At 53.1% G+C, this 20,530-nt stretch overlaps 1 protein-coding gene across 1 annotated transcript in view; it reads right to left on the bottom strand.

The window, feature by feature from the left end:
* SULT2B1 (sulfotransferase family 2B member 1) overlaps positions 1-20,209 on the bottom strand; it is a 31,060-nt gene extending 10,851 nt beyond the window's left edge. Inside the window, exons 1-2 of the mRNA XM_028530236.2 lie at positions 20,033-20,209; positions 940-1,079 (exon numbers count right to left, since the gene is read on the bottom strand). Coding sequence (XP_028386037.1) covers positions 940-1,079; positions 20,033-20,103 — 211 coding nt within the window. The 5' untranslated portion in view covers positions 20,104-20,209. The remainder of the gene's footprint in view (positions 1-939; positions 1,080-20,032) is intronic.
* Between the last annotated feature and the right edge of the window lie 321 nt (positions 20,210-20,530).

The following is a 20,530-nucleotide window of genomic DNA, read 5'->3' as shown; positions in this document are numbered from 1 at the left end:
GCATGTGAATAGTATCTCAAAGCTGTTACCCCCCCCCCAATCTTCACAGAACTCCATGCTGAAAGGGTGAATGCCATATTTTGAAATTTTTCAAAAATATTCTGAGAAAAAAGCCAACCCCATCATTTTAGAGAAGAGAAGGCTGGAAGTCGTCTCTCCTCTCACTGAACCCTCTCCGAAGAATTTTGAACGAAGTCACCACACAGCCTGTCTCCCTCCCTTCCTCCCTTCTACAAATATCTATTGAATATTTATGATGTGCTGGCACTGTTCCAGGCTGAAAGAACATAGCAGTGAAAAGACAAACTAAAAAATCTGCCCTCGTCACCCTGACTGGCATGGCTCAGTGAGCTCAGCGTCATCCTGCAAAGCTAAAGGTCACTGGTTCGATTCCCAGTCAGGGCACATGCCTGGGTTGCGGGTCAGGTCCCCAGTAGGGAGCGTGAGAGAGGCAATGTTTCTCTGGCACATTGATGTTTCTCTCTCTTTCTCCCTCCTTCTCTAAGAAAATAAATAAATAAAATCTTTAATAAAAAGGAAATATTTGCCCTGTTTGTCCTCAGGGAGCTCACATTTTAGTGGGGAAACCAGAGAGTAAATCAAAAGATAAAATGCAACATAGCAGCTGGTACTGTTACGTGGAGTCAAGAATGAGGTTACTTAATGGGACAGAGAGGGACAGGATGGGGATGCTATTTTAGCCACTGAGGTCAGCAGAGGTCTGTCTGGGGACGTGACTGCTGACCTGAGGCAGGAGAGGGGTCTGGGGAGAGGGTCCTCCGGGGTGGGGGGGCCTGCCAGTGCCAAGGCCAATTCACCCCGCTCTGAGCAGACCCAGCACCCCTTTCCTCTTCCCGTTGTCTTTGGCATGCCCTTGTCACCCTCCGTCCATGCCCCCCAGCCCCAGCCACACCCTACCCCACCCCACCCAGCAAGTACCTGACTTGGGGTAGGTGACCACGAAGATATCATCGTCCCGCACCTCGGCGTTCTCCGTGCTGCTGATGCTCTCGGGTGAGTAGACGGCCGGGGGGAAGGGGATGCCTTTGTACCAGAAGTATTCACCTGACAGCTTCTGGCTGCAAGAAGGTGAGGGAGACACCATGAGAACCAGGAAGAGGTGAGGAGAGAGGTCACCTGGGCGGGTGCAAGGCCAGGGGCCTGCACTGGAGTGCCCTCTAAGGTCCCAGGAGACTGTAGGGTGTCCAGCTTTGCAACTGAGGTCACTGGGAGACATGGCGGTGGAAAGCGGCAGAAGAATCTCCGGGCGGGAGGGCGGGCGAGCAAGGAGAAGGGTGAGGAGCACCCCACTCACTAGTGGGACCTTGGCAGGGGGCTTCCTCTGTGCCTCCTTTTTTCATCTGCACAGTGAGGATGGTTTGCTGAAACCTCAAGACAACTCTGTGAGGTGACAATGATTATTATCCTCATTTTGTGGAGGAAGAAATAGAGGCACAGAGAGGTTGTGTGACTTCCCCAAAGCCATACAGCTGGCGGGATGGAGAGCCCTTCCCCTCTGCAAAGTGGGGCTGAATGCTTTCCCACACACTGACTCTGCACCCCAGCTCTCGAGGAAGACGCTAAGCCACGACCCCATTTTACCAGTGAGGAGACCGAGGCCAGAGAAGTCAGGGGCCCTGCCCACCCCTGCGTGGCCACAGAGCGGCGCAGCCCACCCGCTGACGCAGACGTGACGGTCTTCAGCTTCAAGACCCTTGCTCGAGTTGCTTTTCCAAATCCCCTGCAGCATGTTCACATGGCCACGTACAGAAGTAAAGGCGTCCGAAGTGGGGTGTCTTAAGAACTCTGGGTTCAACCCGCTGTCCCTTTCTCTTGCAGCCTCCCCTCCCCCCAGTCTTCTGTTTGTGGTGTGGGAGAGGGATGCGTATTTGGGGGACCTGACTAAGGTGGAGTTGAGTTGGGGAACACATTTCACTAGGACACAGTTGTGGGGGTGGGGTACTGATGAAATTCACAGTCACGACTGCGACGGTTACAGCGAGCCTGCCGGGTGCAGGGATTGAGCATAAGGCTCAGGGACGGCGAAGTCTCACGTTCCAGGGCACCGGGCATTGGAAATGTATGGTGGAGGAGGAGACTCGGGTTGGAAGCGTGTGGATCCAGAAGCTGGTGTGTTATTTTTCTGGAATGTTTGCACTGGGCATCAGCCTTCAAAACGAAGGAAGTTGCTGGGATGTTTTGTCTCATTCTGATTAACCATCCCCTCTACCGAAGGTTATCGTCGCCTCAGGGAGAACCCCCTCAAAACGACATCAGCTTCAAGCCCCACAAAACCTGTATCTGCCAAGCCTCAGCTGCTACACCACATGACCATCCATTTGTGTCTTTCTTTTTTTTTCCGTTTATTTATTGATTTTAGAGCGAGGGGGAGGGGGAGAGAGAGGAAAATAACCATCAATTACTTGTTCCATCTATTCATGCATTCATTGGTTGAGTCTTGTATGTGCTCTGACCGGGGATCGAACCCACGATCCTGGCATGTTTTGAGGATGCTCTAACCAACTGAGCCACCTGGCCAGGGCTATTTGTGTCTTTATAGAATACGTAGGACAATACAGTGAAGTGGGAAAATATTGTAAATAGGTTATATCTGTGGATTTTATTTCAACATAGCAAAGACGATGTTTCAAATCCTCTGTTATATAAAGAGGGTTGGGGGCCAACAGCACAGATAAAAGCCCAGAAACACTGTTGACTGAAGGATGAGGGACATAAGAGCATCCAGATCACCTGAGTGCAATCACAGGAGGGTCAAACACGGGAGAAAGTGCCCTGTGGTGTTAGAAGGCAGATGGAGGTTATCCTTGGGGGAATGGGTGATTGCAGGGTAGGGGCAGGTGGAAGGCTGATCACATGGTGTGCCCACTTCGCAAAATTCCCTGAACCATTGCATGGTACTCCTGTGCATTTTACTTTAATAAAGCATTCACTGTCCTGCCTGGTGTGGCTCAGTGGATTGAGTACCAACCTGAGAACCAAAGGGTCACAGGTTCAATTCCCAGTCAGGGCACTTGCCTGGATTTCCAGCCAGGTCTCCAGTAGGGGGCATGTGGGAGGCAACCACACATCGATGCTTCTCTCCCTCTCTTTCTCCTTCCCTTCCCTTCTCTCTAAAAATAAATGAAATCTTTTAAAAAGTTCACTGAATGAATGAGTAAAATGTTAAAGGAAAAAAAATACTCTTCCCATGGAAACAACTGCTGTTAATAAAACAGGAGGCGAGGTGTTGGGTTCAGTGACGTTGAAAACCCAGCTGGCTTGCAGAAGCCTTTTCTGTTAGTCCCTCCCTGTCTGCCGAGTTGACAGATGAGGAAACGGAGGCCCACTGAGGACTGTGACTTGCCCGGCAAGCTCCTGGTGTCTTCCCTGAAGGCCTCCACCAGCCTCGGAGATTTGTGGGTTGGGGAGTTTCTCCAAGGCCTGGCATGAGGGTCGGGCTTGGAGCCCAAGGACAAAAGCTGGAGAGAGAACTGGGTCCTCTGCCTGGGGTCCCGGGAGGGATCTGTGGAGCCCCAGTGAGACTCCGCCCAGCCAGCCAGTGTTCCCAAAGGGCAGCATCCTGACAGGGTCAGAGGGGGGCTGTTTGGGAATCTTGGGTGTGTAGTCTATGATTTGCTGGTGAAGGCCCCTTTGTTCCTGACTGGGGGGCTGTTCCCCAGGGGACAGGGAAGGAGAGCTGGTTATCTCAGAGGGGTGGGGGTGAGACTTTGCTGGCCATGCTTCTGAGTAACCAAAGTGGTACAGGTATGAATAAAAGTGCAGTCTGGGCACTGGCCAGGTAGCTCAGTTAGTTAGAACATCATCCGCATCTGTCAGGGTTGTGGGTTTGATCCCTGGTCAGGGCACATACAAGAACCAACCAATGAATGCATCAATAAGTGGAATAATAGCCCTGGCTAATGTAGCTCAGTGGATTGAGCGTGGGCCTCAGAGCCAAAGGGTCGCTGGTTCAATTCCCAGTCAGGGCACATGCCTGGGTTTCGGGCCAGGTTCCCAGTGTGGGGTGCAAGAGAGGCAACCATACATTAATGATTCTCTGCCTCTCTTTCTTCTTCCCTTCCCCTCTCTCTAAAAATAAATAAATAAAATATTTAAAAATATAAGTGCAACAACAAATTGCTGTTTCTCTTTCCTTTCCTCTTTCAAATCAACCAATAAAACCTTTTTTTTTAAAGTTCAGTTCTGGAGTGGAGCCGCACGCCTTGGGCTCAGAGTCTGGCTTTGGCACCTTCCAGCCGAGCTGAGGTCAGGTGCTTAAACCACCCTGTGCCTCAGTTTCTACAACGGTAACATGGGGGTAAGAGAAGTAGCACAGTGTCCTGGTTAATGGCATAAACCCGGAGCCAGAATATGCAGGTTTGAATTCTATGTCCTGCCAGCTGCGTGGCTGTGGGCCAGTCACTCACCCTCTCTGTGCCTCAGTTTCTTCATCCATAAAATGGGGATTAAAATAATCATTACCTTATAGAGAGTTTTTTGTGAGCATGAAAAAGTGCTAAGAGCTGTGCCTGGCACCAAGAAAGCTCTATAGAAATGTTTGTTAATTTTTAACAATAGGAATCGTGGGAGGGTTTAACGGGCCAATAGCAGTAAAAATGATTGGCTCATGGTATATAGTCAATACTCCGGGCTAAAATTATTATTACACACAGTAATAGAGGCCACACTGGACATTGTGTGAACCCAGAGGAGGGGTTAGTTAGCACAGCGTCTGGCACTCATTAGGCTCTCAGCGCACCTAATTACTTTAATTATTCACTGATGTTATCAGGTACCCCAAAGGTGGAATGTGAGCGTGGTCTTAGTGATATCACCGGTTGCCAGGCAGATTTAGCCCAGTGGGTGGGCGCTCTGAGGTCATCAGTTACTAGGCAGATTAGCAGCTAAGTGCCTAGGCCTTGGCTCTCTCTGTGCCTTAGGCAACAGATTGGACTTCTTTAAGCCTCAGTTTCCCCATATGTCTTGTAAGGTTAACATTCACCTCAACCTCAGGACTTTCCTCCTACTCGAGGGTTCAAAGATATAAAAATGTGAAGCACCTGGCTGCTGCTGAATGCTGAGGAAACTGACACTTTCGTTAGTCATCTGTGTTATTTTAGCCTTTGCTCCGGGAAAACAGCTCCTTAGGGAAAAATTTCCTCCCCAGTTTGTGGGAGAGGAAAACGGAAATGACAAATTGGAAAATATCCTGTGCCCTTCAGGAACCCCTGGATATTCACCGAAGGCCTTAATGTCCTCTAAATCCGGTCCAAGCCATGCCCCAAGAGGCCTGGGCGGGACCTGCAGTGCTGGGCACCGCCTGTGCTTGGTTTGGCTGACTGAACGAATGTGTGAGTGAATGAATGTGTGATGAATGGATGTGGGAATGCAGGAAGGGCTTTAGCAATAAAAAAATGAAGGAAAGTCAGCCCAGGCTGGTGTGGCTCAGTGGATTGTCAGCCTTCGAACCAAAGGGTAGGCAGTTTGATTCCCAGTCAGGGCACATGCCTGGGTTGTGGGCCAGGCCACCAGTAGGGGGCATGCAAGAGGCAACCACGCATCTCTCCGTCTCTGTCTCCCTCCCTTCTCCTCTCTCAGGTATGTCCACAGTTTCTTAGTTCAGCTGCAGGAAATTTGGCATCCCCTTTAGAGACTCCCAAAGCTGGGGCCCCCTTCCACTGCACCTGGAGCCCAGGACAACAAGCTGCTCAATACAGGCATCAACACTCCCTAAATATGAGGCATGAATAGGGGGAGATTTGGCCGAGGCCACACAGCAAGTACCAAGCCGAGCTGGGGTATGAACCTCTGAACCTCTGTCCTGTTGACAGTTTCGGTCCCAGTCCCTCCTTCCGCCAGCACTGAGCACTAGCCCCACCTCCCGGCCTTTGCATCTGCTATTCCTCCTGCCAGGGATGCTGTCCCTGAGCACCTCCCCACCACCGCCTGTTTCTGCATTTGCACATGGAGGCCAGGGTGGCCCCACCTGGATTCCTGCCTGGCTAAACCCTGGCATGTCCTAAAAACAGGTGCTTTGCGCCTGCTCTCCCACCTGGGAAATCCCATCTGGCCCAGGGTGACCTTTTCCCCTCCCCGGGTCACAACCCCGGTTTGTTCCCACACCATGTCCTGAGCCTGGCATGCAAGCGTCGCTCGACTAGAGCAGAGGAATGAGGACGGCAACTGAGCTGGGTCAGAGGCTTGTGGTGGGAGGGACCGGCCCGCGTGACCAGCAACTGGCAGAGCACCTGCTTAGCCTGTAGAAGGTACCCGGCCCTCCCTGCTCGGGAGACCCCAGGACTTGAGACTCTGAGGGTGGGCCACCACGTAGGCCCTCCTGCCTCCACTCCCAGTCCGCCAGGCCCCGGCCCTCCCTCTCCATCCAGCACATGTCTCCTACTTGGGCCCTGGCCCCTCGGCCCCGCCCCCTCCCTAGTCTCCGGGTCTCCGTGCTCTCCCTCTTGTTCATCCTCCACGTGGCCACAGCTCCTCGGCCCAGGACGCAAGGCCCTGCACAGCCTGGGCCTGCCCATGGCTCTGGCTTCCTCAGACCTCCAGCACCCTGTCTGACTTCCCTCTGGTCCCAGCAGGGGCATGGGGGTAGAGAAGCCACATTTATGGAAATTCCATGCCAAGGACACGCATTATCATGAACTTCTCCCAGAACCCCATGAAGTGGTTATTGGGAGCACCCCTTTGTGTCAGAAGACATGGAGGCCCAGAGAGGTTAATACCTTTCCTCAAGGTCACACAGCAGTCTTGAAAGGATGCCTCAGTAGAGACCTGTCATTGAACCATGCCCCCCCCACCCCGCCTGCAACTAGGATACAGTGTGTCTGTCTCATTCAGTGTCTGGCACATGCCAGGTATGCAGTAAACAACCGGTCCCAGGTCAGCATCCCTGGCGGTGGGGCCTCCGTCGCCCACTCCAGAGGCACCCCAGCCCACCCAGTGGGGAAGGAAGATGGGCTGAAGTTAGACAGATTTGGGATTTGAACCCAGGCTCCACTATCCACTAGCTGTGTGACCTTGAATATATAGCTTACCTTCTCTGAGCCTCGGTTTCCTCATCTGGAGAAGGAGGAAAGAAGGCCCGCCCTTGAGGGAATTTGGTGAGGGTTAAGAGCTGCTGCTGACTCTCGCCTGGATTAGGGCTCCTTACTGACCTCCCCCTGAGTCAGTGCCCCGACCCCCACTGCCGCCACAGGCCTGAGTGGGCTTCTGCCCATCATCTCTGCTCAAAACCCTCCCCTCTCACTCAGGGTAGAAGCAGAGTCCTCACGGTGACCGCAAAGCCCAGCACAATCTTCCCCGATCCCTCTGAGCGTCAAGGTCTCCCCTCTCCTCTTTGCTTACTCTGCCGCAGCCACCCCGAGCTCCTTGCTTTTACACTTCAGGCTAAGTCCTGCCTCAGGGCCTTTGCACTGCCTATTCCTCTGTCTTCTCCCATCAGGCCTGTTGCTGGCATCCTCACCTCTTTCGGGTCTTTGCTCCGATGCCCTGTGTACAACTGAACCGCCCACTCCCCACCCGGCTTGCTGTCTCGCAGCACCTCTCGCCTCTGAGATGCTCTCATGGTTTGCACATCACATGGACTGTCTGCCTTCCTGCTCCACTTGTGTGTCAAGTCCACGAAGCCACAGATTTTTTTCCTGTCTCTCTTGATTGCCAATGTATCCGAGATACCGGCACACACAGAGGGTGTGTCAATGCTTGTTGAAAAAATAAAAAGAACACCAAGAGTGCTCTCTGGCACAATACTCCCACTATATTAGGTGCCTTAGTTCATTTATTTTCTCAACAGCCCTGGGAGGTGGGCGGTATTGCTATTCTGTGTTGCAAACGAGGAAGTCAAAGCTGAGAGAGGCAAAGCCCCTTGGCTAATGTCACACAGCTGCAGAGGACAGAGCTGGAATTTGAACGCAGGCAGTGTGGCCCCGCAGGTAACAGCCCTGCCCACCCAGTGCCGTGGGGCAGTGCCCCTGGCTCCCATGCACACACGGTTCTCCCCAGGTGTGCCCACCATGGGCAGGGGCTGCCGGGTGTTGGGGGGTGGGGGTGGGCTCAGGAAGACACAGGTTTGACTTCGGGCAACTGCTCACACGTTTACAGCTACAGTGTTTATAATCGTCCCAAACTGGGAACAACCCGCATGTCCTTCAACCAGTGAGTGGACAAAGAGTGTCCCGGTTACACACGCAGTCCCCACTTGGCACTGACAAGAAATGAACCACGTGGATACCTGCAGCCTATCGGATGAGTCTCAAAGGTGCTGCACGAAGTGAAGGAAGCCAGCCCCAGAAGGTCACAACCTTTGACCCTGTTGACAGGGCTGTGGTGAGCTGAATAACGGCCCCAAAGAGGTCCCTGTCCCAATCCCGGAGCCTGGGAATTTGCTGCACTGCACAGTGAAAGGGGTTTGGCCTTGGAGGTGACATGAAGGATTTTGAGATGGGGAGATGGTCAGGGAGGGCCCTTAATGTAATCACAAGGGTCTTCACAAGGAGGTATCCCTTGGCAGCCTCTCGAAGCTGAAAAAGACCAAGAAATGGACTCCCCCCTGGAGCTGTCAAGAAGAATGCAGCCTTGAAGTGTATGACAACAATTCTGAGCTGTTTCAAGCCTCTTGGTTTGCTGGCATTTGCTGCCGCAGCCGTAGGAAACGGTCACGGCGATGTTTTAAAAAAGACACAATTGTATAGACAGAGAACAGACCAGCAGCTGCGGGGCGAGGGGAGGGTGTGGCAACAGAGGGTGATGGACAAGTTCTGTGTATTGATTGTGGTGCTGGTCACCCAAATCTATACACGTGTCAAAATGCACAGAACTATACACTCCTAACACACGCAACAATCAATCTCACTGCAAGATTTTTAAAAAGAACCTCATATAAATGCTTAACGCCCGTCAGCCACGATTATAATCAGCGCCCATTTGGCTGGCGTGCCTCTGGGCTACCCAGAGAGGTGCAGAGAAGCTACTCCTGCCTAGGTTACAGGCCTGCCTCAGATCTGCTATGTGATCCCAGGCCACTCTCTAGCCCTCTCTGGTCTCACTTGAAGAATGAGCAGTGGCGGGGGAGGGGGTTGCCAGGACTTCTTTTCCAGACCCGGACCTCCCAGTCTGATGTCCAAAGAGAGCTTTCTGTCGCTGGGAGCTTTAGATTCGTTTGTTTGTTGGCCTCAGATGAGGCATATTCTTCCACACAGCCCACAAATATTTATTGAGCATCTACTATGTGCCAGGCCCTGGAGGTTACAGCAGGGAGTGCAAGTGGCAAAAAAACCTACTGCCGCTTACATTTGATTGAACAATGAGTGGAAGGCGATGGGAAAAAATGAAGTGGGAGGAGGGGAGGGGGTGTCTGGGGGCGGGGGCTGCAGCTTTAGAGGGTGGAGCCAGGGGACGGCCCTCTGAAGGGCTGGCATTCGAGCCACCGTGAAGGAGGTGAGAGGAGGAGCCCTGAGGGTGCCAGTGTGTGCAAAGGGGGTGAGCGGGTGGGCTGCTGGCACCCTGGGGTCTCAGTGGGGCTGGAGCTGCCGCCCTCTTCCCGCCCTTCCAGGAGCGCCATTGGGCCAGGGGCGACTTTCTCGGCAGCCCCGCTGTCCCGCTGACTCACCGAGGGCACCTGTGGTCAGCCCTGCTCGCCTCTCTCTGGGTGACGGGCTCTGCCAAGACTCTGCAGCCCGAGCTGGGCTCGAGTCTCCTCACTCCAGAGCACACGGTGCAGTCGGCCTCCTGCGACGCGGCCTGCCTTTCCCTGGGCTGCTCTCTCTGACAGGGGTGCCCTTCCTCACCTCCCAAATTCTGCTTGGACAAGCGGCCCCTGCTCTTCTGGGCCCCTCCGCTTAGGCAGAATGATTCATGCCTTGGCCAGAGTGCAGAGAAACCACCTCCCTCTTTGTCCTCCTCTTGGAAACTTGACATTTGGGAGACAACTTGACATTTGTTACCTAGGGCCCTGGGGACACCCATCCATGTATCTGGTTACCCATTACAGTGTCCTGTTTCCTTCTTCTTCCTTTAATACTTAGTAATTATTTTCTTTGTCTATTACCTTCTATAAGTCAATCTTCTCCCCTAGTAGGAAGCAGAGGGAGCAGAAATTATCTGCCTACTTAGTCCCACCTCCAAGAGTCATCACATTGTTCTGGATGCACAAATGAACGTGACCCGCAGAAATTCAGGGCATAGGCGCCAGGTGAGGAAAAGTCCAGTGAAATATACACCAGGATGTCCATTGCAACATCATTTATAAAAAGAACCTGAACAACAGGGGCCCCAACATTGGAATGCAGCCATTTCCAAAGGAGGTGTTTGTCTTGATAGGGATTCGGGTAACATGCATATTTCTCAAAACGGGCGTGCTTTAGATTTCCGCAGAATATCATATGTCAACATCACCTATGAAAGGAAAAATCCACAGGCAAACATTGAAGTCTACTTCATGCTATGCAGCCTAGAATGGGGCGGGCAAAACGCTCTAACAGTCTCTGTGGCTGCCTTTGAAAGGCATCGCTAGTGAGAAGTACCGATGGATGGGCACGGGTGTAACACAATAAAATAATGAAGTATAGTAAAATCTGGGTGGGGGGGGATGGGAGTGTTCCCTGGATCCTCCAGCATTTTCATACGCTTTGAAACTTCTGTAGGAAGGGTTGGAGGGGTAAGGAGGTGGTATTTATTTGGCTAGATATCCAAGACACTACAAAGTAAAAAGGCCAGGAGAAAGACAGATATAAAGTAGTATCAGAGTTATGTTTAAAAATAAGCAAAGACAGCCCTGGCTGGTGTGGCTCAGTGGATTGAGTCTGGATTGAGTCTCAGTGGATTGAGTCTGGATTGAGTCTTTGGGTCTGTGAACCAAAGGGTTGCTGGTTCGACTCCCAGTCAGGCCACATGTCTGGGTTGCATGCCAGGTCCCCAGTGGTGGGAGCATGTGAGAGGCAACCACACATTGATGTTTTTCTCCCTCTCTCCTTCCCTTCCCCCTCTCTAAAAATAAATGAAGTCTTAAAAAAAATAAGCAAAGACCAGATATACACTTTGAAGTAATGGCACCTGCATTAAAAGTGGTTACTCCAGGGATGGGTCTGGGTAGCTGTGGGGACTAGAATTTGCCACCTCACACTTGTCTATACATTTTGAATTGTGAACTGAGGACATAGGGGCAGTGACTGCCATGTGCTTGCCCTCTGCCCTCCTGGCTGGTGCGACCAGAGCCATCTAAGGGGACATAGGAGCCACAGATGGAGGACGGCAGAGCCCGGCCCCCAGACCACGTGCCCAGGAGAGCCACGTGGGCCTGGGACGTCAGCCTACCGTGAACTTATACTGTGCTAAGCCCCAGAAGTGTGTGTGGGAGGGGAGGGTTGGTTGGGCAGGTGGGGGGCGTGTGTGTTACATCCCCCACACTGCCTGAACACAGACACGTATACGTTTTTTTCTTTTCACAAAATCTAATTAGGAGAATAAATTCTTGGTTCCTATGTCTATATCGATTGATCATCTGGGTATATTAATAAGTTCATGATCTTATCACAGTCGGCCTCAGGGACCCCAGGACCACCAGCGTGGTGTGTAACTACTGTGGGTGCAGAAGTACAAGCAAGCACATTCCCATGGCGGGGGATGGGGTGAGGGGGGGCTCAGATGCTGCCTCTGCGCCTCCTTCTCCTCCCCTCCTCCCCTCCTGTCTCTACTCTTCTTTCCTTTTTCCTCTAATAAAAACTTTAATTATTTATTTTTTAAGAGAAAGTTTATTTAGAAAGTTGCAGAGGTAGAAGAAGTGAGCCAGCTGGGCTGCACGGGCTCAGGAAAGAAGTTACAGAGGCGGCAGAAGGGCTCTCAGAGCTCAGGAGAGACGGCAGAGATACCTCATCCAGGGGAAGGGGAGGGGGGAGGGAGAGGGGGAAGGGGAGGGGGAGGGAAAGGACAGTGCCCTCCTCTGCTTCCTTCCAAACAGCACTGATGCCACACTTTACACTTTGCTCCCTGCCTTGCTTATTTTTCAGTTACTAACTCTATCATGATAATCTTTTCAGATCAGCCTGCAGCCCTCTCGGTCTTTTTTTTTTTTTTTTCTTTCTTTCTTAGGGAGGAAAGGTGGCTGATCTCTGAAGGAGAAGGGCCAGGAGCCTGTTCCTCAATGGGCTTTTATTGGGATCATTTGCACAACAATACAGATAAAGCTCATTAATCATAGTCAGGCAGTAAGGATCAAACAATAGATAATAAAGAACTCTGAGGTCCTATTTTGAGTCAGGGTCAGCTAGCCCTCTCATTCTTTTTAAAACCAGCCGCAAGACACCCCACTTTCATTCTTTTAAAATTATTTTCTTGTCCTGACCTGTCTGGCTCAGTTGGTTGGAGCATCCTCCTGTCCACCAAAGGTTACAGGTTTGGTTCCCGATTAGGGCTTGTACCTAGGTTTCAGGTTCCATCCCTGGTCGGGGCACATGCGGGAGGCAACGGATCAATGTTTCTCTTTCTCTCTCTCAAAAGCAATGAAAACATGTCCTTAGATGAGGATAAAAAAATAAAATTACTTTCCTTTTGAGGAAATGCACTAATCTTTTTTTCTTAAATATTTTATTTATTGATTGATTTTTAAAGATTTTAATTTGTTTATTTCAGAGAGAATGGAAGGGAGGGAGAAAGAGAGGGAGAGAAATATCCATGTGTGGTTGCCTCTTGGTGGCCCTACCAGGGACCTGGCCCACATCCCAGGCATGTGCCCTGACCGGGAATGGAACCGGCAACCTTTTGGTTCCCACGCTGGTGCTAAATCCACTCAGCCACCAGCCAGGGCTTATTCATTTATTTTGGAGAAAGAGGGGAAGGGAGGGAGAAAGAGAGGGTAACATCGATGTGTAAGAGAAACATTGTGTGCTTGTCTCTTGCGTGCCCCCGCTGGGGACCTGGCCCACAACCCAGGCATGTGCCTTGACTGGGAATGGAACCAGTGACCTTTCTGTTTGCAGGCCGGCACTCAATCCCCTGAGCCCCACCAGCCAGGGCATGAAATGCACTAATCTTGAGTGGTCTTTGACTAGTGCATAGCACCCCCATGCCATCCAACTCCCTACTCTGATACGGAATAGTGCATCGCCCCCAGAAAGCTTTCTGGAGCTTCCTCAGTCCCTGCCCCCATGCCACAAGCCACTGTTGCTCTGCGTTGTCCCCTCAGAAATTGAGTCAGCTGGTCTCTGTCATCCTAACGAGATGTGCTCTTTGGCACCTGGCTTCTTAGGTTCAGCATACTGTTCCCGACAGTCATCTGTGTTTGCGTGTACATTAGAGTTCGTTCCTTTTTACGGCCGAGTAGAATCCCACTATCTGAAGAAATCTCTGTGTGTTTATCTGTTTGCCGCTCGCAGTTGCCTCCAGGTCAAGCTATCTTGCTTAAAGCCGCTGCACCGACCTTGCCTCTGTGGGGAACATACGTTCTCATCTGAGGCACGTAAGCAGTGTAGAAACGGCTGGGTCATCGAGTGGGGCTTGTATTGTTTGGGTTATGATGCCTGTACAGTAGGTTTTCAGGTCCGACTGGGTAACTCACCCCTCCCTGTTCTTCCCCTCACCTTGGCAGTTCTTGCACATTTAAAAGCTGTACAGACTTTTAAATGATTAAAAAGAAAAACAATTGATAATATATCACTTTGATGTGTTACTTTTAGGATCATGCTAATCATACAGAAAAATCTAGCTAAAGAAATTAATCACCCTCTTCAAATTCTCAGGGCTCTGTGTACCGCATCCCTGGCGGTGGCCCTGGCAGCCCAGCAGTTTCCCTGCGCCCCCGGGGGCCTGCGCTGCCCCACCTCCAGGCCCATGCCAGCGCAGCCAGAGTCTTCCAGTTCTCACTACCAAGTTCTGCTCGTTCCGGCACACTCCCTGCTCCGCCCCAGCATGGGGGTGTCTGCGTGTGCCAGGCCTTTAGCCCGAAGGCTCTTCTCAACCTTTTCCTCTCCTTCCTTTCTGTCTAAGCTTCCTTTCTCTCTCTCCCTGCCACTAGGTATTTATTAAGCTCCTACTGTGCATCGCTCCCTGCCCGTGGGGCATTCACAACTTGGACACGTCCCCCAACAGAACTTTGCATGATGAGGGAAACGGTCCATTCTGTGACTTGGGCTGTATGTGGCTATAGAGCCCTTGAAAGGCAGTTGGTGTGGCCCTGCGGTATATAGTTCAGTGGTTTGAATGCTGGCTTGCAAATCAAAAGGCTGCTGGTTCAATTCCCAGTCAGGCCACACGCCTGGCTTGTGAGCCAGGTGCCCAGTAGGGGGCATACGACAAACATTTTGTGTTTCCTTCTTTCTCCTTCCTTCCCCCTCTTTCTAAAAATAAACAAGAAATTAAAAAATCTAAAATAAAAGAAAGAAAGAAATGCAAGAGGAGACCTCAACTTTTTAAATTGTATTTAGTAGTTATTACAGATTGAATCACTCGGTGACTACTGAAACACTGGCACCGAAGTCAGTTATCGGGAAACTTTCAAGGCTGGGCTGGAATAACTCAGGCCTGGAAATTGCCTGTCAGGTGGCCGGGGGGTGGGATCTGAATACAGGCCAGTCTTGACCACAGAAGCGAGATCCCCACCATGCATATGCGTGAGAACACGCACACGCCATTTCGGGGGACTGGGAGGAAAAGAAGTCAAATACTTCATCCATTGTTTTCGCTGTTGATTACACATCGAAATGGTACTATTTCAGATATTTCCGCTTAACTACAATACTGAATTAAAATTAATTTCACCTGTTTCCCTTTCCTTTTTTCCCCCCTGATGTGGCTGCTAAAAAAAATGTTTCCGTAGAGGGCTCTTGTTTTGAATCTGTGGGAAGGCACTGGTCTGGAGGGTGGATGGACAGACAGACCACAGACACACGGATCCCATGTGGGGTGACAAGGCCCCTGGTAGAGGCCATGGCCCCAGAGGGACAGCTTCCTCCCACAGTTTGAGGCCCCTGCCTTGTCCCTTTCTCTAGCATGGGGATTAAAAGTGAGGTTTCCTCTGACTGGTGTGGCTCAGTGGATTGAGCACTGAGCTGAAAACCACAGGGCTGCTGGTTTGATTCCCAGTCCCATGGCTGGGTTGTAGGCAGGGTTCCCATGGGGAGGTGCTCGTGAGAGGCAACCACACATTAATGTTTCTCTACCTCTCTCCTTCCCTTTCCCCTTGTCTAAAAATAAATAAATAAGATCTTTAATAAAAAGGTTTTTTTTAAAGGAGTGAGGTTTCTGGAGCAAATCTCGGGTGTACAAGTTCTCTCTGGGCATCAGTCTTCCCATCTGCAAAATGGGAATTAGGCATGGGTTCCCCGGAGACTGAGAGAGCTCGGAGGATGGGGCTGGCTCCAGACGACCAGCCGAGGAAGGTCCTAATTATTACCACTCCTCACGCTGACCTCGCCCTCCTCAGCACCTGCTTCCCGGCAGGTAGAATTAGAGGAGGAAAGAAAGACAACCGGACAAACCCTGACTCAGCAGAGCCCCGTCCAGCCCCTCCCCAGGCGTCGTCCACCGCGAGAATTGCTCAGATTCACAGCCCAGGCAGCCTCTGTGCCTGCGGGTCCCAGCCGGTGAGCGATTCGGGTGGGACAGGAACTCAGGGCTGCCTGCCTGCGCAGTGTGACCGGGTCCTGGCTGTTCCCACTTCCCCGGCCCCTATGCAGGACCACTGGGCATGCCGCTCACCTCCCCACCCTCTCCGCTCGCTCCGCAGACCCTAGAGAGTCAGTGGGAAGCAAAACACATCTTCCCTTCTCTCCCCAAGCCTGGCTCCCTTGCGGGGGGGTGGGGGGCGGGGCTGGGGGAAGGGGGCCTGTGAACGTCTCGTTCCATTTGTTACCGAAACGCCTTATTTACTTGTGGCTGCCCGGAACCCCTCCTCTCTGCTGGCCCGAATTCCACCCAGGCGACTGGGGCCAATGCCCTGCTCTGTATTTATGGCTCAAATTCTTTTTATTGGCGCCCTCCTTCCCCTTGGAAAAAGCAGGGCTGTGGCCATAAAATCGTTCGAGCGCGGCTCAGCCCTCGCGCAGGAAGGAGGGGCTGGGGCTGTAAAACTGGGGCTGGGGACCTCAGCCACTAGGAGACCAGGATCGGAATGGGCCTGCACGTGGACTCCAAGATCAAAGGGCTGGGGGCGAGGAGCAGCAACACAGGTCCAAACGCCAGCTAGGCTTCTTTCTGGCCTTGACCGTCTGCAGAGGGGGCGATCAGGCACAGCCCAGCGCCCAGGCTATCCCAGGAAACACAGAAGGCCAGAGAGCCTCTCAGAGAGCCTACTAAGCCTCGTACCTGGGCAGGGGCTGCCTCCATGACCCTACCCCTCCCTCATCTTGCTCACCTTCTAATTCCTTACACACCTGTCCATCCAGTCTGGGGCGTGAGAGAGTCAGCCTGCCTTAGTTCAAATCCCCACTCCACCCGGCTTGGCAGCTGTGTGACCTTGGGTCAGTCACTCAACCTCTCTGGGCCTCAGTCATTCACGGGATGCTAATAGTTCATCTCCAAAGGCTGTTGTGAGGACTGAATGAAGTAATACGCGGAAAGCACTCAGCACAGCAAACACTTAAAAAGTTCTCCAGGGATTAACGTCCCCTGGGCTTGTCTCCCCATCGGCCACCAGCCCTGCAAACTGAGCCCTCCCGTTGGCATTCTGCCTACCTCCCGCTTCTAACTTTTTCCGGATTTTTATTTCGCCCTTACGCTCCTTTTTTAGTCAGCTGCATACATACAAGACACATGGAACACATAAAATTTATAAAGCGTAACTGATACCAAACGCTGTGAACTAGAACATTCTGAGCGATGTGTCTTGCTGGTGTCTCTGGGCCCCTCCTTGTCCCATGGGCCTCCTCTGCACAGCCTCTCTCCCAAATTAAATCCTTCTTGGTTGCTTGGGTTTTTTTTTCTTTTTAAATTTAAATTTAAATTTTTGATTTTAGAGACAAGGAAAAGGAGGGAGAAAGAGGGAGACAGACATCGGTGTGTCAGAGAAACATCAAGTAGTTGCCTGCTGTACGTGCTTCGACCTGGGACAGAACCCTCCACCCAGGCACACGCCGACCGGGAATTGAACCAGCGACCCTTTGGTTTGCGGGACGAGCCCAACCAACTGAGCCACGCGGTCCGGGGCAGTTGCTTGGTTTAGAGGGACAGTTTTCTCACATAGTATATGGCCTACACAGTATATGGCTTAGCTTTTTTTGTCAGAGGAGGATGGAGACTTACAAATGGAGCCAGGCTGCAGATACGGCCTTCTACTTGACATTCAGACTCACACTTGGCATGCCCTGGCTGGGTGGCTCAGTTGGTTGGAGTATCGTCTGGTGCACCAAAAGGTTGCGGGTTCAATTCCTGGTCAGGGCACATGCCTGGGTTGCGGGTTCAATCCCCAGACAGGCTGTGTACGGGAGCCAACCAATCAGTGTTTCCCTCCCTCTGTCTAAAAACTGATAAGCATATCTTGGGTGAGGATTAAAAAAAAAAAAGAATCACTTGTGTCTCTACTGTGTAATAGTGGTCTGCCTGAGGATTTTCCATTGACTGGTCCATCCCCTCACATCCACACAGCCTCTCATTTCCGTCTCAAAGCCGCTGCACTTTGCCCCTCCTGTCTCGTCTTCCTGCCAGCCCTGCCCTTCCTCACCCGTCCGCTCCTCCTGACTAATCCTTCCGCAAGCTTCAGCCGAAAGGTTGCCTCATCGCACCTCCAGTCATCCCCTGACACTATGCTCGGAGACGTCACAGGCACCCTGGAGCCAAGGACCGCAGAGGTGGTCCCCATGCTGTCCTTGTCTGTGAGCAGGTCAGCATGTGGGTGCTCCGGGGTGGGCATGATTGGGACCGACCTAGGGTGGCCGAGAGTCTTAAGCTGTGTGAGCAGTTTGGAGAGAGGTCCTCCCAGGCAAAGGGCACTTCAGGTGCAAAGGTCCAGGGGTGGCTGGCCCCTAGCTGCAGCAACCTTGGAAGCAGCTGGATGGGGCCCAGGGGGCAAGGAGGGTGGGGGCTGTGGGAGCAGAGAGGTGAGGCTCCAGAAGCAGCAAAGCAAGTGGCAGGACCCCATTTTTTAAATGAGAGCAGCTCCGCCATGATCTCTGTGACAGAGTTCCGTTTGGGAGCAGGATTTCTCATGGCCACAGGTATCTGTGTCTGACAAATGTTTTGGAAACCATCACCAAAGTGGACACTGGGGAGCCCTGGAAGGGACTTGAGCTGGGGATGGCCAGGAGTAGAGTTGGAGATTAGAAGAGATTTCTCTGGGAATGCCTGCAGGAGGGAGCCGAAAGTGCAAAGGCACTGGGGCAGGGAATGGGGGCATGGCCAGGAAATCTGACGTCATGGGCCAGATGGAATGCAGGCTAGGGAGGAGACTGAGCTGGGAGGCTGGAGCGCCAGGGCCTGGAGTTGCTTTGGGACTGGCAGGAGGGGAGGAGCAGCTCGGGGAAGGACTGGAGGCGGGAGGCGAGGGTGAGGCTCTGGGGGCCAAGAATGGAGAGAGGCAGGTTACAGGCGAGTGGGGTTGGGCAGTGACAGGCTGTGGGAGGGAGAGGAAGGAAGGGACAAGGACCGTGCCTGGGGGTCTGCCCTGGTGACTGATGGGCCCATTCCCGAGCTGGCAGCTCAGGGGGAGGAGCGATGCAGGGGGAGCCCCAGAAGGCACATTTGGGCCCTGGACACTTCTGGGTCCAGGGGCTTCCAGAAGCTCATGGAAAAGCAAGTCTGAAAGCCTAAGAACAGCACCCAGGGGACAGCAGATGTTCGGGGCTAGAAGGGTCTTACAGATGAGAGTTGTTTACCCCCGTTTTTCAGATGAGGAAATAGAGGCTGAGACCTCCCTACAGGTGGGAATCAAGGGAGGAGCCCAGCTACCTCTGGAGCGAGAAACTGCGGAACCCTACCAGGTCTGGGGAAGAGGACGCTAGGACCTCCCTCAAGCAGAGCGGGGACCAGCCTGGGGGGCAACCCCAGCTGGAGAGGCCCAGAGACACTGTGAGGCTTGTCTACGCCACACAGCAAGTAGACAGAGTTCAGCTGCCCTAGTCTCCGGAGTCCGGTGCACCAGGGGGACCTTTCTATGCCCCAGCACTGGGCTGAGGGAAGGGAGGGGTGGCCCGAAGCAGTAAGTCCCGAGATGCTGGGAGGGGCCCAGAAGGCCAGAGGGAGACCCTCATCTGGTGGAGTGTGAGATATTGGCAGTTGGACGGAGATCATCTAAGTGGCTTGCTGTGTGATCTTGGGCGGGCCACCTGCTGTCTCTGAGCCTCTATTTGCCCAATTGAAACATGGAGCCATGGGGAAAGGGTATTACCTAGGCTGTTGAGGAGAGGAGAACCCACAGACTCTGGGGTCAGACGGACTGTGTTCAAATTTGCTTCTGGCTGTGTGCTCGAAGTCACTGTCCCTCCCAGCCTCAGTTTCCCCATCTGGAAAACGGGCACTATAAAAGTGTCTCCCTCATCCCCAGGAACGAAGGAGTCATGCGCGAGAGGTGGGGAGTGCTCTGTCCTAACCGCTTCTAGGAGGGGCCATCTTCCGGCCCCTGGACCCCAGGACACAGCCTCCGGGAGGGATGCAGCTGCATCCCGAGCCCCACCCACCTCTGCTCCCCCATCCTCCCCGACAGACAGCTCATTCTGAGCCCCTGGGAGGGAAAGCACCCTGATGGGAGGAAAGGGGTAGAGCGGGTTCTCACGTTTCCTGAGCAACCACTGCACGTCAAGCACTCTGCTCTCAGACTCATCCAGCCCTGGGTCAGGGAGATGGGTGGTTTGTGAGCCCCTTTGACAGACAGAGGAACTGAGGCCCCCAGAGGGACACGGACACTCCAGCTGGTGACTCAGGACAGCCCAAGTCCCTCAACTCCCTTCAAGGAGGAACCTGTACCCCAGAGTGGAGGAGCCGGCCCAGCGCAGCCAGCCCAGACCTCCGGGTCTAAAGCTGCAGGAGGCCGGGCCAGCTTTGCAGAGAGGCCCCTGGCTCTTCCCTCAGGCCACCTCCTGGGGTGGGGGCGGTAGCTTACCTGATTTCTGAGATGTCGTTTTCTTCTGTGTCCCACAAGGCCTGGGTCTGGGGCTCAGCGGGCCCGTCCATGGCAGGCCGGCAAGGCTGGGGAGGGGAAGGCGTGCAGGGAGCAGACGGCGCGGGCACGGGGATCTGGTGTGAGTGGCAGTGGCGTCTGCCACCCGGGGGAACCCGCCAGGTGCCTACCTCCACGCCCAAGGGGAGGGGCAGCACCCAGCCGGTTCTCCCAGCTGCTACCCACGCCTCCAACCGTGGGGAGCGGCCAGGAGGGAGCCACCCATCTCCGAGAGTGGGGAGGAGGGGAGGTGGGCAGTGCTAGGCATCTGGCGAGTGCGTGGGGCAGAGTCCAGGGGTTCAGTGTCCACCCCGCACCAGGACCTCTCCAGCTGCTGGCCCTGGGCTGGTCTGGGCCTACCTGGAGCCCACGTTTGTTCCTGTGATGAAGGAGCCAATCCCATCTCAGAGAGTTCATTCATTCATTTATTCACTCACTCAT

Source organism: Phyllostomus discolor, chromosome 12, assembly GCF_004126475.2.
Source record: "Phyllostomus discolor isolate MPI-MPIP mPhyDis1 chromosome 12, mPhyDis1.pri.v3, whole genome shotgun sequence".
Taxonomy (NCBI): domain Eukaryota; kingdom Metazoa; phylum Chordata; class Mammalia; order Chiroptera; family Phyllostomidae; genus Phyllostomus; species Phyllostomus discolor.
Note: the sequence above shows the minus strand (reverse complement) of the source record. Positions and strands in the feature narration are given on the sequence as shown.